This window comes from Lutra lutra, chromosome 4 (genome assembly GCF_902655055.1).
Source record: "Lutra lutra chromosome 4, mLutLut1.2, whole genome shotgun sequence".
Lineage (NCBI taxonomy): Eukaryota > Metazoa > Chordata > Mammalia > Carnivora > Mustelidae > Lutra > Lutra lutra.
The window spans coordinates 3,665,848-3,683,448 of NC_062281.1; the positions used below are offsets into that span (position 1 = coordinate 3,665,848).

Consider the following 17,601-nt stretch of genomic DNA (forward strand, 5'->3'; position numbering starts at 1 on the left):
TGTTAGTATTTTGGGAGAGAGAGGGAGGGATATCCTATTTACTCAGGGTCTGCTGTATTCTAGGGAGTGTCCTGGGTCTGGGGCTCGGTGCCCCATAAATCCCAGAGAACCCTTTGTGGTGGGCATTGGTGTCAGGGAGCGTGGCCATAGTCTGAGCCGAGTGTCCACAGGGAGGAAATGTGGGGTGCAGTGGGGTCTCTGCCAGCCGGTCTCTGAACTGGGAGTGCTGGGGTCTTCATTCGGCCCCTTACCCCACCGTGTCTTTGGAGGTGGCCAGCTCTCCCAGGTCCGCCTCCTGCCCCGACGAGTGCTCAGCGCGGCCCTGCTCACCTCACCAGGCTGAGGGTACAAGTGCGTTATGTCCTAGAGGACGCAGATGCCTTCTTGACAGCAAAGCACCGGATGGCAGGTGGGGTTTCGTGGCTCTTCCCCGCACCCCACCAAGGATTTACGTAGGTCTCAGCAGACTTCCATTAGGAGATCAGTTACGTCGAGATTCACAGAGTTGGCTGGTTTGTTGCCGGGACCGGACTGAAATCAATCGGGCAGCGCCGCTCCTGTCTCCGTGCCCAGCCTTCCTCTTGCCCGAGGAGCAATTTCTTTCTAGCCTGTTAAATAGATGATCCGATCTCCTACATTGCTCCTCGGAGCTGTGTGAAAAATACCATCCTCTGAGCGGGGCGTGGGGTGTAATCATTATTACATTATTAATAGAAGTCATGCCACTTGACACAGCACAGCACTTATCCATGGCCATTTAGGAAAATTCCATTTCCCCCCATGGAGTAAGACAGCTCAACTCTGTGGGGAACATGTGCTCACAGACCCATGATAAAGGCAATCTTAACGTTGGGTTGTATCATGGTAGGTCTTTCTCACGTTGCTACATTTATTTATTAAGTTGGTTTTACGTTTAACAAGACTTTAGAATTTTAAGAAGCCCCGGGATTCAGAAGGAAGCGCACCCGTGTCTGATTTCAGATTTTGATGCAGTTGCTTATTTGCACTGTGGTCTTGAGCAATCGTTTCTGTTGCTGCGGCTTGGAACTGAGAGGACACCGATCTCGCAGCGTTGTGGTGAGGTTTTAAACGTGTCCATCAAGTGCTAACGTAGTGCCTGTCCGAAGGCAGCGCTGCAAAGCGTGGTTGGCATTGTTCTTTCTTGTGTGCTCCTGCGGGTTCCAGCCCTGTGCCAGGCTCTAGGGGTGAAGGGATGCGTCGGGCCTGTGAACGCACACAGCCTTGCTGCGACGGGCCCCACGGGCTTCCTCGGGGTGTCCCTCCTCTCAGCATGTCTGAGTGGCAGGTCCGTCTGCCTGTCCCCCACCTTACGGCCAGCTCCCTGAGGGCGAGCACTTGTGGACGTGCCGCTGTCTTGCAGCATCTCTCCAGCACACTGAGCCGTCTGTACTCAGTGGACTGTTCAGTAAATGGCACTGTGCGGAAGGGAACAGTGCGCGGTGGAAACCGGAGGAAAACAGTTGACTTGGCTTCGGTGGTTACAGGAGACATGACACTAGTTCTCTGGGGGCGGTGCGGGCAGGACAGTGCCCGACCTCCCCTGTGACAGGGAGTGATGGGTGGGGGGCGCACAGGGAGAGGTGGGGTGGGCCACAGCCACTGCTGATGGGGGTGTGTCTTAGCCTGGCTTGGCCCCACCCACCCAGCATGCCCCAGAGAGCGGCTGCGTCTTTCACGCACGCGTCGTTGTGACCAGTTACACCGAGGGAGCAGAAGGCTCTCCCTCCTCCTCTCCTGAGACAACAGAAGGTGAAACGGTGTTTGCAGTTCTGTTGGTCTGATTCAGACCCATGTCAGGTTTTTGTTTTTTTTTCAATTTATTTTGAAATAGTTATAGATTCACAGGAAGTTGCAAAAAATGTGCAGGGCGATCCAGTGCAGCCCACATCCCCTTTCCCAGGAGTACATAAAGTGTGTCTGTGGTTGGGAAATGTAGAAAATAAATACTGAAAAGAAGGACTTTAAGTGCCAAATTAAGACCCTTTGTAATATTTAGTGAACGTTCCAAGTTTTTTCCAACATTCAGGCAATAGCAAGGTATTTGATGTCAACGAGATGTAGTAGGCGTGAGAGGACTGGTCCCCAGATAAAGGGCTCCCGGAGAGTGTGTGTCCAGGGCTTGGCGCCGGTGTCTGCACCTGGGGAGTCTGCTTCGTCTTCAGCAGGGACGGCCCTGCTCCCTCTGGTGCTCCCTCTGGGGAGCTCCTGTCCTTCAGATGCTGCTCTCGGTCGTTGCTTCCCATCTCACACCCTCCAGGAGGATGGCCAAGCCCAGGGAGGGGGACTCGCCTTCTTGCCCCGTGGGAGGTGCAGGGGGCGGTCCAGCCAGTGAACCTATGCCGGTGGGCCATGAGACAGGGTGGCCCACCACTGCCTCGGTGACACCTCCTCGGCAGTCCCCCCAAGCTCGGACTGTGAGGCGTGCCCGGGGGACAGGAGGAAGGCTGCCTCGCTTCTTGGAGAACCTGTCTGGCTGGGATTGCCGGCCACACACAGCCCCCAGCCTCCAGGTGCATGGCCGTCAGCAGTCAGCACATCGTCTAGCCCACCCCCACACCGAGGCTTGCGTCGTCTGAAGTGATGAGCACACCTTTCGTTGTCTTTCCAACTTCTAACATGCTGTGCACCTGTAGAGGCCAGCAGGTGGGGCCGAGCCCATCACGGGCCGGAGCAGCTGGACGTTCCTTCCATCTAGACTGGTGCCAGCTCCATGGTGTTCGCGCTCTCTGGGTCCGGGTGCGCCACCTCCAAGGGACTACCTCCCAGTGTTGTGTTTCTGCTTATAGGTGTGCCTTCAGGGGACGTTCATATCTTACTGATACGTAGTATTAAACTACTAGTAAAATCGATAGTTTTAAGTGACCCATGTTTTATCAGAGAGGGTTCTTTCATTAAATGGTGCAAGCTGATGTTCGTTTTGTATCAGTACACCTGCTAAAGACAGTTAAAGGTTTCCTATTTAACAAAAAATGTACACGAATATATTTTAAAGGTCTCATGTATAAACTTCAATTAAAAGTGCCTATGTCATGGGGCATGGGTGGCTCAGTCGCTTACGTGTCTGCCTTCGGCTCAGGTTGTGATCTTGGGGTCCTGGGATGGAGCTTGGTGTCAGGCTTTCTGCTCGGCAGGGAGTCTGCTTCTCTCTCTCTCCCCCTGCTCGTGAGCTCTCTCTCAAATGAATTAAAAAAAAAATCTTTTTAAAAAAGTGCCTGTCATGTTTGATTTAGGGATTGAACACATGCGTCAAGGTAGATTCCATAAAAGCAACAGTTGGCCAAACTTTCTTTGCAACCTTATGTTTAGAATTCTTGCATTTTGCATTTTTGAAGTTTTCCTGGTTTGTTCAGTCATTGTAAAGTGAATCTCCACGGTGACGCACGAGGTGACTTCAGGTAGTTATTTGCGAGTACTTCTCTATAAGCAGTCCTGTTCACATTTGGCTTGTCGTCATTCCCAGAAAATGAAAAGCCACATTGGACGTGCTCATCATTATGCATTGTCTTCGTGAAGCACAGGTGTCTTGACGTGCCCAGCTCACAAACCTGGTGACAGTCACCTGAGGCTCAGTCACACTCTCCCTGGCTCCTGGCTCTTACCCACGGTGTCTTCTGCGTACAGGCTAGGTGATGGAACGGACACTGAGTGGAGGCGTTTTCGCAGCCCCTTGGTGCAGTGCTGGTCTGTTGGAGAGGAGCCAGTGCTGTGACCGAGCCCTGAGCACATTTCTCTGAATGGCAGTGGCTCCTGGGTGTGGGCGTCCTGGCCCCTCAGCCTCTCACGTGGGTGCTTTGTATTTGAGCATCTTTACTGAAACGTCATTTATGTCCCATACAGAACCTGCACTCACACTGTACGTTAGTGTTTTTTGGAGAGTAGAGTTGTTCAGTCATCACTGCAGCCTAAATCTAGAACTTTTCATCCTCCCAGAAGAAGCCCCATCCCCGTTACCAGTGGCTCCCATTCTCCATCCCAGGCAACTGCAAATCTCTCCTCTGTCTCTGCTTATCTGTTCTCAGTGTTCCATGTAAGTGGAATCATACAGTCTGTGACTGTCTTCTTCCTCTTAGCGTGATGTTTTCAAGGGTCACCCATAGTGAAGTACTGTCCTGCCATTCGTTTTTACGGCTAAATAGTTTTCCATTATGGGGATACACTCCATTTTGTCCATCCGTTCATTAGCTGATGGACATTGGGTAATTCCATTTGGGAGCCAATATGAATAACACTGTTTTGATATTTTATGTACCAGTTGGTGTGTGGACACTGTTTTCATCTCTCCTGGGAATGCCTAGGGTGGAGTCATTGGACCACACGGTAACCGTATTTCCTCATTAAGGCACTGCCGGGCTGGAGGGCCAAGGGGCTGCGCCATTTTGTGCTTGCGCTGGAGGCTCCGATTTCCGCACCTTCCTGATGATGTTTGTTGTTTGGTGTCTTTGTAATTACAGCCATCCCAGGTCGCTTCTCTTATAGGGAAGTTTTTAAAAATAGTATTTAAGAACTTACTGACTGGAAAGTTAGAAACAGAGATACTTCCTGCCATCCTCAAACTGGGTACGGATTTTTTTTTTTTTTTTTTTGGGAAAGAAGACAGACTGGGAAAATAAGAAGTCTTACAGGATTTTGAGGAAGGACCACATGAATCTGGCCAGCGGTGTGTGTGGCCATGACTGCATGTTTTGGTTTTGTGTTTGCTCACTTGACTGCACTCCCTGGGATGACTGAACATTGATGCTGGGAGACTGGGCGGCCCCACAGACACTGACTGGATTCTGGGGGTCGAGGAGAGAAAGAGCCCCACTTACTTTCTGGTTGAGGCACGACAGGTTTTAGATAGACTCAGACCTTGGTGTGGGAAATTCTTGTGCTTGCTTTTAGCTGAGCAACATGGAATAATTAGCTGGGATTGTGTTGTTGGCAGGGCTGTGTGCCTTCCCTTTGCTGACACCGCTGAGCTGATAGCAAGCGCCACCTCTCGTGTCTGTGACATCCCGCTCCAGTCCTTCGTCCTCCTTGGAACTTAAGAAGGCACCTTCACCTATTTTTCCATTCACACCTCCTAATAATTTGATGATAAAGACATTCTTGTCTCCCCCGGGGAAACTGAGGCTCAGAGAAATTCAATGACTCGCTTAAGATGTTACAACCATCAAGCTACAAAACTGATATTCATAACAAATTTTATGCACGAAAGCTCATCAGACTTATGATGTTAATTTTTAAATTGCATCAATTAGAAAAATTTAAATTGGCATACAATAAAGTTGACTTTCTGGTGTACAGTTTTATGAGTTCTAAGTCACTTGTACATTCATGTATTCACCATAATCAGGATAAAAAACAGTTCTATCACCCCCCACCCCGAAGTTTCTTCATCGTGCTACCCTTTACTTACCCTGCCCCACCCCTCAACAGTGACCATTGATCTGTTCTCCATCGGGGTCTTGACTTTCCCAGAATGTTATGTAAATGTAATTATGCTGTATGTAACCTTTTGAAAGTGAGGTTTTTCACTGACCACATTGGTCTTGAGATCTATCCCATATGGTTGAATGTATCCATAGTTGGATTTTTTTTTTTTAATTGCTGAGGACTTTTCCACTGGATAGGTGTACCGTAGTTTGTGAATTCTCTCACCAGCTGAAGGACATTCTGGATTGTTCCTAGCTCTTTGTGATTATGAATAGAGCTGCTATAAATACCTTTGAATTGTGCTTTTGTGAACATAGTTCTCATTAGGAATTTTTTTATGGCCTGTGGTCTGTGTGGTCTGTCTCCTGGTCAGTGTTGCCGAATGCTTGAGAAGTGTGTGTTCTGTTGCTGTTGGATGGAGTGTTCTCTCAGTGTCAGTCAGATGCAGAGGGCTGATGGGTTGCTTCTTCCGTATCCTTGCTGATTTTGTGTCTGCTTGCTATGTCAAATTGCTAAGAGAGGAGTGAAGTCTTCAGCTCTGATTTTGTGAGTTTCTCCTTTCAGCTCTCTCAGTTTTTTCTTAATGTATTTGGAGCTTCTGTAGCTTGGTGGATTTATGTTAAGAATTATTACATATTCTTGGTGAATTAATGCTTTTGTCATTATATGACCTTCCTTTTTATCTTTGCTTATTTTCCTGCTTTTAGCCTGTTCATCATATTTAAAGTGGATTTATTTTAGATAACATATGGTTCTTAGTCTTAGTCTCTTAGTCTATCCTGACAGTCTCTATTAATTCTAGTGTTTAGGCCATTTATATTTAATGTAATTCTTCATATGTTTGGATTTAGATTTATCTGTTTTTTTCTTCTAAAGGATTTAGACAGTTATATGCTCTATTTGAAATTTTTTATCAGCTCTTCAATCTATTTGAAATTTATTTTTGTTTATGGTGTGAGGTAGGGATATCATTTCTCTGCGTGTCTGCCTACGCATGCAGAATAGCAGTATTTATTGAATCTTCTCGTTAATCAGTGCTGCTACTTCAGTCCTATATCTAGTTGCCTTATATTCATGGGTCTGTTTCGGGGCTGTTTTTTCCATTGATGTATTTATAAATCACTGCCCCCAGCAGTGCCTTCATTGTTACAGTTTTATGACAGCTCTTGATGCCTGGTTGGCCAGGTCCCTCCCAAACATCTTCCTGACCATTGTTCTCTATGTTCCTGACCCTTTGGTCTTACATATAAATTTTAGAATCAGTGTGTCAACTTTGATCAAAACTGAAACTCTGTTGGGATTTTATATTGAGTTTCATTGAATTTATAGACATTTCAAAAGGGGTGACTTATTTAGAAATATTGTCTTCCCACCTGGAGCATAACGCATTACTGTGTTTATTCTTTGTCTTTAATACCATTCTATAAAACTTCAAAACTATTCTCCATAAACATTCTGCAGGCATTTTTAAAAAGATTTATTCCGAAATGCACTGCTATTATAAATATTCCTTCCTAAAAATTATTTTGTAACTGTTTCAGTCGATATAGAAGAATGTTGTTCGTTCTGTGGATATGTCTTTACCTGCTGTTCAGCAGCCTTTTGAATGTATTTTTCCTCACTTTACAGAATGACTAAATGTTTTATTTTGTAAATTCACCTCCTCCTTCCCAGCCCTCTCTTGTCACAACGGTGTGATTTCCGTGAAAGTGAGGGTCACTTTTTCTTGTTGCCGTCCATATTCCCAGAGCCTGGACCAGTGCCTGGCACACAGTGGGGACTCAGCAGATGTTGTATTTGTCAGAGGAAGTAACACAGTTGCTAATGCTCAACAGACGAAACAGTGCCCACGCTCAATTGACGCGGGTTCATGTGCCCTGCTTTCTTTGCCTGGACACCATCATCCCCTTCCCTGGCAGCTGGACCTGTCCTTCTAAGACTTGCTCCCGTCTAGTTCCTCTGGGAAGCTTTCCTGGGTTTCCCTATACTTCAGAAGGGCAGAACCAGAACAAAATAAGACAATACAGAAAAAAGCTGGAATTAAAAGTAACTATGCTCAGATGGAGCCTAAAACTTAAGACCATCCAGAGTGACGCAGAGAGATACACAGAGTAAGGACATTGTGGTGGGTACAAAATGCTCCTTTTGGAGGTCAGGAAAGGGAATTAATTTGTGAGCGATGGACAGAAAGCAGAGACCTGCCGGTACATCATGAGGCCAACAATTAGGAGGAGCGGAAACACTGGATCAGGAGGCCCCCCACACTCAGTGAGTCAGAAGAAACAGAGGACACAGAAGTGTGATGTTCTGTTGTTCATGCCCGTGCAGTTTTCTAGCTGCTCCATTCTGTGAGTGCAAACAGTATATATCTGAGTCTTTTCTTCCCTGCTTTTAAAAATCACTTCAGTTTTCCTCCTCTGATAAATGTCTTACGAATTCCCATTCCTGATGAAAGATTTTGCTGTGATTAAAGATTTCATGAAGTTATGACAAAGGCAGAATAGATCTTCATTCTTGAAAGCTCATTTTTCTGTGAGCCGAGTGAGGAGGCCTCTTGCACGCAGCTGTCAGAGCTAATGAGTATTTTCCAAGTGCTGAACCTCTGGGGGAAACACTCCCATCCAGAGAACCTCGAATCAACCAGTGTGAGCCTGCTTTTCTGAGGACACATGACGCGACCCCTCCCAGCGGCACTCCGCGGGGACAGGAGAGCCGCTCTCTTCCCCACCCCCGCCGCGTGCGAGGGCTGCGTGCACCCCTCCAACGGTCGGTGTTTACAGGTGCCCCGAGGCCTCTGATGGGGTGATGGGTGCGTGTGCGTGGGCATGGGTGTGTGTGCCCATGTCCCTGGCTGGGGCACTGCGCACTTCCCCACCTCAGTTCCCTTCTCTGGAAAGGACAGACAGGTTTGGAATATTTGTTGCCAACTACATGGGAAGCACAGGATGTTGAGTTCTAAGTCTGCAGTGTCGGTCACCTTACTGGCGTTGCGGCCACGTGCGGACCCTCACTCTCCCCACCTACGAGGGGATCTGGGGACGAAGGCCTCGAGGGTGTCAAGATGAAATGAAGAGCCAGACGCCCCAGCAAATGGTGCTGTTGGTGCTCTGCCCTTCCTTTGCTACCAGCAAAGCCTTGAGAAGTAAATTTGAGAATTGAGATGCCCTTGGGAGGGTCGTGTTCTAAAGACACAGTAAGCTGAGGGAGAACCAGGGCACAGATCCTTTCTGGAGTCTTTTTCTTCCCTGCGAGGTGGTCCTCCCTCGCTCCAGAATGACCGCTGGGTCTGTGGCTGACTTCCGCGTCTGCTCCGGCGTGGGTACGGCTGTCCCATCCAGATCACACACACATGACTCCTTGCCATGCGCCCGCTGGGATACACGGCATTCACCACACCTGTGACGGGAGTCTCACAATGGGGACTAAGGCAGATGACACGTGTGTTGTTGGGTTTTGTTCCTCACGTGTAGCTGATGAGTCCAGAGGGGCAGAGGCTCTGGGTGGCCGCTTCAGCCACCAAAGGTGCCACAGTGTCCCAGAACCCTCCTGGCCCCACTCGGGTCCACAGCCTCCGTGCCCCCAAGTGGGTGCTGAGCTGCTTGGCCTCCTGGTCATCTCGGGGCAGGGAGGGACTAGGGACCCTGAGGGGTGACACCTTCTCTTGGGGACAGGTCTTCTTTCTTGGCCTATCCTTACCAGCTAGACCTTTGTTTCAGGGACCTCTCCTGTGGCGGGGGCCCCGGACGGAGCTTGAGTGTGTTAGTTTACTTTCTGGACCAGAGAAGTCGAAGGAGGGGAGGTGTCAGGAGGCGGGAGCCAATAAACCTGCAGCATCTTCACAGCTCCGAAGGGAAGGCTCGTGGCAGATGCGCACACGCACAGCTGGATCTGGTTCTGCGCGTGCCCGCACCCGGCACCTTGCTCTGCACCTGCGGAAGGGTGTACCTGCGGACAGTGGCACACACCTAACTCGGTCATGACTCAGATGCTCGGTTGGTCAGTCAGCTCTGTGTGCTGCATGCTTTCCCCGGCGGTCCTACTTCCAGGTCCGAGTTCGAGTCCTCACAACCACGAGGCTTGGACAGCCTTGGTCACCTTCCCAGGGCCACTTGGTTTGTCAAGGCACGCCAGGCTGCACACATGTGTCCCCAGGACCAGGGAGGCTCTGATGCCCAAACCCATATTGCAGACTTCTGTTAGTTCAGAGTAAGCGTCTGGGATGCTTTCTTGCCATGTCGTCAGTTGCACCTCTGACGTCCTCGAGTGGTAGCAGGTCTTTTGGGAGGAGAAAATGTCTCCATTGTTCTCGTTTGGCTTCCAGAAGATCCTCAACCCTCTCCTGTCTTCTGTGCAGCTCCCGGAAGTGCCACCTGCTCCTGGACGTCTTCAACTCCACGGAGCACGAGCTGACGGTCAGCGCCCGCGGCAACGAGGAGCTCGTCCTGCATGCCGGCGAGTGCCAGCGGTGAGTGTGCCCACCGTCCCACCTGGGGTGCCACGGCGACCCTCCCTCCAAGACCCCAGAGGGAAGTCAGGCTTGTCTCCCTCTCAGGGGAATCCTGGCCACGATCAGGGGTCCCGGAAAGATTCTAAAGTGGCCTCAGCTTGGAGACAGGTGTGAGGTCAGGGCGGAGCCTGCTCCGGGCCCCCCTGCCTCAGGCCCTGAGGCACCTGGGCAAGATGTCACTTTCATTTCTTAAAGCTGCACCTGGGAAGCATTGGCCTTGACTGTGGGGCCTCTATCAATATCAGTAGGAAGTGCCCCGAGGAATTCCACAGTCGGGCAGGCAAGGCTTAGGCCTCGGGGAGAGGGGTGGCGCCACCTAAGCCCAGTCCCCAGAGGGCACAGAGGGGGTTCCACCGGGCCCTGGCATGGAGTCAGGTCCTGGGCCACGCCTCACAGGAGCTGAGGTGGAAGTGAGAGCCGTTCAGGAGTAAGGCCAGGCCACACCGTGTGCCCCGAAGGCTGCCGGAGTTCCGCTCTGGGGGCCCCTTCCCCAGGCCCCTGCCCCCGTCGGCCGGGTCTCTCCTCAGACCCACCGCCGTGTCTCCATGTCCCGCTTGGATATTGGGGCATGTCCTTCAAGACAGAATTAGCGGGACGCCTGGGTGGCTCAGTTGGTTAAGCGGCTGCCTTCAGCTCAGGTCATGATCCCAGAGTCCTGGGATCGAGTCCCACATCGGGCTCCTTGCTCGGCAGGGAGCCTGCTTCTCCCTCTGCCTCTGCCTGCCACTCTAGCTGCTTGTGCTCACTCTCTCTCTCTCTCTCTCTCTGACAAATAAATAAATAATCTTTAAAAAAAAAAAAGACAGAATTAGCGTTGGGATGAGATGTAGGTGCAAAACAATTTCTATTTTTAATTGAAAAATACTTCTCACGTGGGGAAAATACTTCAGAAAGCACCACACACGTGTCCCAAACGTAAGCCCTTTGTTCACTTTTATTTGCCCCGGATCTCTCTGTCTCTTCCTGCCTTTCTCCTTCCCTCCTCTGCCTTGTCTGTGTCTTTCTCTTATTTTAAGGAAATAAAACGTTTAAAAAAAATAGCTAACGTTAACAGAGTCAGTGGGGGAAATGTAATTTCACTCCACACTCACCAGAAGGATTGAGGTCAGAGATCCGCTGTTGCAAGCACGGGTGTGGAGGGGAAGGTTCGGGAACCTGCGCGTCTTGGCAGGTAGGTGAGTGTGTGCAGCCACTTTGAGGAGGGTCTGTGGTTTCTTACAAAACCAAACATACACCTACTCGGTGCCCAGCAGTTCCAGCTCTGGTAATTTATTCAGAAAAAGTTTAAATGTTTGTTCACAAGAAGACCTACACAAGAATGCTCATGGCCAGAAAATAGAGCCCAGATGTCCATGACAGGAGAGCGGGCAAGCAAAGGTGGCATTTTTTCTGCAATTGGAATGATACTCAGTGACCAAAGGTAGCATATCCCTAAAGCCTCAGAAGGGGACTCTAGGAACGGAGCCCCGAGTGAGGGGAGCCTCCCCAAAAAAAGCTGGTACCATGGGACGCCATTCACCCAAGTCCCAAGAGGAGCGAACTCATCTGCCGTGGAAGGAGCAGAGCATTGCTTGCCTCTGGAGAGTTCGGGTGGGCTTCTAACAGGCCGTGGCACGGGGGTTTTCTAGGTAAGGTCTCAGGGTACAACCAGGTGTGTGCATGCGGGCTGCACGTGTGTTTCCGTTGAGAATTCAACACGTGTGTGCTTGGTTTGTGCATTTCGTTCCAAGTCAGTTTTACATCCAAAGACGAACTGTGCATGAGGACTGAGCCCTAGGTGCGTCTTTGCCCCTGGAGGCCTTGGAGGACGGCCTGACCCCAGCAGTGGTCTCTGGAAGGCTGGACAACTAAGACGAGTGACGGACTAGGGACGGAAAGTGGAGGGACTCGCGGAGAAGGCACATGGGCTGTAGTGTTAGTGGCGCGGACCCTTGGAGGGCCAGAGAGCGTGTTCACGGAATTCTTTCAACGTTGGGTTTGACATTTTTCATAAGAAAGCGCCGGGGGAACATGGTGTTGGGAAAAAATAAGTGGGAGGAGAGCTGAGCCCTCCTCCCCGTCTCCCTGGCTTCCTCCCCTTCCCCTCCCTTCTCAGGGGGATTGCGGTTGTAGAGGCGATGGAATCGTTCATACCGTGGTTTGCTACTTCTTTGTCTTTATATCTACAACCAAACATTATTTTCAGAGTTTTTTTATGACAGGCGGTTCTATATCACATATGTCTTTTTAAAAATGTGTCTTTTTATAACTTTAAATCAGCATTATGCTTTGGAGATAAATACACGTCTGGTTCTCTCCTTCCGATCGCTGTTTCTGTTTTGTTGCACGAATACACTACTTCATCTGTTTCCGTGCTGGTCCGCTCCGAGATGGCTTCACAGTGTTGCCATTTAATGTGATTATTGTTAACGACTCCTGCGAATGCGGGATCGGGCCCCGTGGCCCCTGGTGCAGGACCGCTGGGGCAGAGAGTTGGAAGCTTGAGGCCCTGCTCCTTGGGGGCCTTCCCCCCCGGAGATTTTGCTGTCTGGGCCCCTGCAGAGGACTTGCTGTGTGGAGGCACCTGTGCTCCTGCACACGGGCCGTGGAGGCCGAGGCTCAGGGTCCGGCACCTGGTGCAGGACTGGTTCCTTTTTAGGGTGCCTGTGTAGCCCCTGGGGTCTCCACTGCTGGCAGCTCTCCAGGCCCCGTGCTGTTCTCCAAATCGTGAAGGCAGCTGAGAGCAGAAGCTCTCTGCCTGTCTTTGTCTGGATGTTCTGATGTGGTTGGAGATCCCAGTGGACATAAGTCTGGTCGTCTGATGACACTGACGTGAAACCAGTTGTTACAGATTATCAATCATCAAACTTGTTCTCAGCAGATCATTGGCGTCGGTGGAAGGCTGAACGGCGTTGGCAATCCGACTCACACGCAAGTGATCACAAATTCATCTCGTGCTTCAAGCATCCTCATTATCGACCTTTTTTCTTAAATTCTCCTTTCTCCGTGCTCCCAACTCACCCGTTCTTTATTCCTTCATAACACATTCACCCAGTAAATACTGATCCTTGGAGAACTTGCTCTGCAGTGGCTGTGCAGGGCTCCAGGAGTGCCAGGGTGAACAGGGGACCACCCCCAACCCAGGAGCTGGGTGTGATGAGGGTGATGAGTGTCTCCCACGGCTGGGTGTCAGTCTGTTGGGACACCTTGCTGGCCTGCAGTGGGACTGGTAAATCAGAGGTTGGCAGTCATCTCTGCCTCTGATCTGCTGTCCCCGCTAACCGGTGCTGAGTGCCGGGGAACCCAGTGTTTATAGGCCCTTCCCCTTTCCAAATGTCCCTGGGCTTGCCTGGATCAGGACAGACACATGCTCTGCCCCTGGGGAGGGCGTCCAGTGCTCACAGACCGTGCTGCTGGAGGAAGCAGAGGTGGCTGAACCTTACCTGGAAGCCCCAGGAGGTGTCCTACAGACCCCGGCCACGGATGGCCTTGCTGTGGACCCAGGCCGTCTGCTCTGGGCCCAAGGCCTTTCCAGAGTCCTGAGTTCAGCCATTCTCCTGCCCTTTGCCTTGTGCTGCCTCAGGCGGCACCCACTGCTGAAGACGTCTCTGGCTGCTCTGAAGTGGGTAGGGCTGTGCCCCTCGGTGACTCCGGTTCAATCCCCTCACCTGCGTGTGCTGTTCCCACTGCTGCTGGGAAACAGGCGGACGGACAACACTTGCTGCTGGCGAAGGCACGGTTCGCTCTGATGAAAGGCCGTGCTCCTGGGACTCATGTGGCTTTGTTCCGGCTCTTCCCAGCATCCTGGCACCCCTGTGCCTGGAGGCATTTGATTTCCTTTCAAGGATGGTCCCGACTCCAGGAGAGGGACCAGCTCAAATCCTCTTAGATTATTGGGAAGCCTGCACGGCTCTTCCCCTCCTGGTCGGAAGGGGCGACCTCATTTCGCCCGGGACAGGAGCGTGTGCTTCCCAGGTGGAGAAACAGGGAAGGCGGAGTTACCGAGCCCGTGTGTTTGGAAGTGAGGGCCCTTGAGTCCTCGTGGTGCTTTTGCGGGAGGTTTTATCTGCATTTTATGGGTAAGCCCCCGAGTACGGTCAGCAGAGTCCCATGCTAGGCTCCACATCAGTCTGGCTCCTCAGCTCTGCTGGGAATGGTGACTGAAGGTTAAGAACCAGCTCCATTCCTCTCCCCCGGCACTGCGTGCAGCCTTCGGCGAGCCGTGACCAGCACTGTGATGTCCACTGTCAAGTGTGGAGGCCGGCAGAAGGACAGGCGGAGAAGCCTACTGGGCTCTTGGTGTCCATGGTGTTGATGAATTCATTCCCGGAGTGTCGGGCTGGCGCCGGGCCCTGCCAGGAGGGTAGGCGGTGAGCGGAGTTGGGCCTTCTGTGCTGGTGTGGGGTAAAGGCGCACAGATGGGCAGCGGGTGTGCACAGTGAGGGCAATGGAAAGCACGCGGGAGGACACCTGGCCCAGGCGGGGTGGAGGCAGCCGGGAAGGCTTCCTGGAGGAAGGGGTGCTGATGTTGAGCAGGACTGAGTAGGAGTGATCTGGGGCTGGTGTACAAGGGGCAGCTGCAGGGTGCGGGGCAGCGTGCCCTCAGGAGTGGCGTGAAAGGGTCTCGACGGAGCACCCGTGTTCCTCGCTTGGCCGCTCAGGTGTCAACTTTGTGCCCTTTTGGCCTCTGAGTCAAGAGGTCGGAACTTGCCCAGGGTCATGCAGTGCTCGCCGCGGGAACCCAGGGCCACCTGCCGACCCCTGGGCCTCTCTGCAGGAGCTGTGTGCCGCGGAGTCCAGTTTCAAAGGATGACCAGAAACGGTAGAAAGCTTTTCTGAGGAAAACAGCATCAATTTTCTTAAGAAAATCCAGTGTTGCCTGTGGCAGATTTACTGGTAAATTAAAATGATAATTATTATGGTTTTTTTTGTTTTGTTTTGTTTTTGCTTCATTGTCAAACCACTAAAATCAAATTTCATGACCACCCTCATTTACATATGCATCTTTTTAATCTCTGGTGATAGACGTTATCCTGTGCCTCGAGCTGCCCCATTTTGTTCCGTCCATCACACGGGTGCACGGCCTGTGCAGCGGGCCTGGCAGCCACGCGTCCGCGCCCCCTCACCTGGGAGGTCGATCGCTGGTGGTCTGCGAGCCCGGCCTCCTGGTTGTGCGCCCCCGAGCGTGGCCTTCGCGCCCGAGCACGCCGCACCTCGGAGGCTCTGGGGCTTGGCTCTGACGCTGTCCCGCTGGCCGGGCGGGGGGCCCTCCGGAGCCGCCCATCTCTCTCTCCTCTGTGGTGGGGCTGCCGCCTACCTGATCGCTGTCATCATTCCTTCTTAGCAGATGAGGGAATAGGCTCAGAGAGCTGACCAGTGGGGAGCTGGCCAGGGCGCCCTCCTCCTCCAGTGCTTTCCGCTGGGGTCGCACGGAAGTCTTCATAGGCACATGGAGGCTGGGATGGCGATGGCACGGTGAGGCCCCGCCTGGGTGCCCGTGGCCGCTGAGCACTTCACCCCGGGAGCAGGGGACGGTGATCTCCTTGCGCCCTGTTGCCCACTGCATTGCACGTTCCTGCGGCCCCATGCCTAGAACAGCCCAGACTCGGACACCTGGTCCCCCTCAGCTGCCCGGACCCTCATCTGTCCCGTTGAGCTGCTTCGCATGCTCTGAAGAGCTACGTGAGGCGTCCAGAGAGCCCCTCGTTGTTGGCAGCCCCGAGCTCGTGCTGGCTACCCCTCCATATTTATACTTACAGTCCGTCCTCCGCCCAGGGTGCCAGAGCCCGCTCCTGGCACGTGCGAGCCTGTGCCCTTGACCTGGGCGGTCCCTCCCACCGTAATTCCGAGTTGGAAGGCTTTGGGGATTTTCTTTTCCAATCTGGAAGGAATATGGGAGAGTCCTTCAGAAGCAGCTTCCAGAAGCAAGGAGAAAGCATCCTGACATGTTCTCGTCCTTCCAGTTGACTGATGGGGAAACTGAGGCTCAGGTCTGTTTAGCAGGTGCTGGGCAGTGATGGTGGAGCCTGGAGTGTTCAGTCCACTGTCCAGAGTGGCCTCTGGCACCACACTCTGCCTGCCTTGTAAGGAGCGGTTCTCAAGTTTCCTAACGGACACGCATTTGGCGCTTGAATCGCTGGGAGCCCCTGGTGGTCGGTGGGCGGCAGGAACAAAGCCTGGAGGGCAGCCTGGAGGAGCCGTCGGGCCGCAGAGTCAGCGCCTGAGACCAGCAGCTGTGTGCTGACTCAGACGGTGCAGAGAGCCTTTCTGTGAGAAAGGGAGAGGATGACGGCATTGGATCCATACCCCACGTAGCTTTGTTTTCCTCAGAACCCTCCGACGTGGGGCCTCTTGTGGGCTTCTGTTCTGTGTTCCTCTCCAGACTCTCCCTCCTGTGCGGAAGGCCGTCTCCTCCCGCACGCCCCGCCCGAGCCGCGGAGCTCTGGAGCAGCTCTGTCCCGAGGCACAGTGGGCCCAGACATGGGGCCACCCCAGTCCGTGCCCGGGCCCAGCCACTGGCTGACTCAGCTGTCCTGGGCAAAGGGCTTGGCCTTAGCGAACTTCCAAGCGCTTTTCATTTTTTGTTTCACTTGTGCTTCGATTCCAGTGCAGGGAGTGGACCGTGTAAGGCTGGCGTCAGGAGGTAACGCAGTGATTGAGCACTGCCAACGTCGCCCTGGTCCGCATGGGGCCACCTTCATCGCCGTCACCCGGTCTGCCATACTGCACCCACCTCCCTCTGGTAACCGTGTTTGTTCTCTATAAATAAGAGTCTGTTTCCTGACTTCTCTCTCTCTCTTCTCTTTGATCATTTGTTTTTTTTTCTTTAAAGCCACGTAGGAGTGAAATCATAGAGAATTTGCCTTTCTGACTTATTTCGCTTAGCATAAAGCCTTCTAGCTCCGTCCATGGTCTTGCAAACGGCAGGATTTCCTTCTTTTTTATAGCTGAACAATGTCCCGTTATGCACACACAGCATCTGTGGTGTACACCTGTACACACACACACGCCACGTCTTTATCCATTCATCAGTCGATGGACACCTGGAACGCTTCCATATTTGGCTGCTATAGGTAACGCTGCTGTAAACATCTGGGGGGTGGGGCGTATATCCCTCGGGATTAGTATTTTTGCATTCTTTGGGTAAATACCCAGTAGTGTGATTGCTGGGTCGTAGGGTGGCTCTATTTTTAACTTCTTGAGGGACCCTCCCCACTGTTTTCCAGAGTGGCTGGGCCAGCTTGCGTTCCCCCCGACAGGAGGAGGGCTCCCCCTTCCCACATCCTCGCCAACACCTGTCGTTTCTTACTTTGTTGATTTCAGCCTTTCTACCCCATGTGAGGGGGATCTCATTGTGGTTTTGGTTTGTATTTCCCTGACGATGGGTGGTGGTGCACATCTTTTCATGGGTCTGTTAGCTATCTGGATTTCTTCTTTGCAGAAGTGTCCGTTCAAAAACTCCATTTTTATGTTGGATTATTCATTTTTTTTGGCTGTTGGTTTTATAAGATCGTCATAGGTTTTGGTTACCAGCCCTTAATCTGACATGCCATTTGCAAATATCTTCTCCCTTTTCCTGGGCTGCTTTTTAGTTTTGTTGATTGTTACCTTTTGCTGTGCAGAAGCTTTTTATCTGGATGAAGTCCCGATAGTTGATTTTTGCTGTTTTTTCCCTTGCC

The 17,601-nt window shown here is 52.0% G+C and overlaps 1 protein-coding gene across 12 annotated transcripts in view; it reads left to right on the top strand.

Annotated features, from left to right (window-relative positions):
* The window catches only part of TRAPPC9 (trafficking protein particle complex subunit 9), a 532,249-nt gene that overhangs the window by 352,204 nt on the left and 162,444 nt on the right, over positions 1-17,601 (top strand). For all 12 annotated transcript variants that reach the window (XM_047725278.1, XM_047725277.1, XM_047725280.1 and 9 more), the window contains one exon: positions 9,791-9,901. In XM_047725278.1, the coding sequence (XP_047581234.1) occupies positions 9,791-9,901 (111 nt within the window). The remainder of the gene's footprint in view (positions 1-9,790; positions 9,902-17,601) is intronic.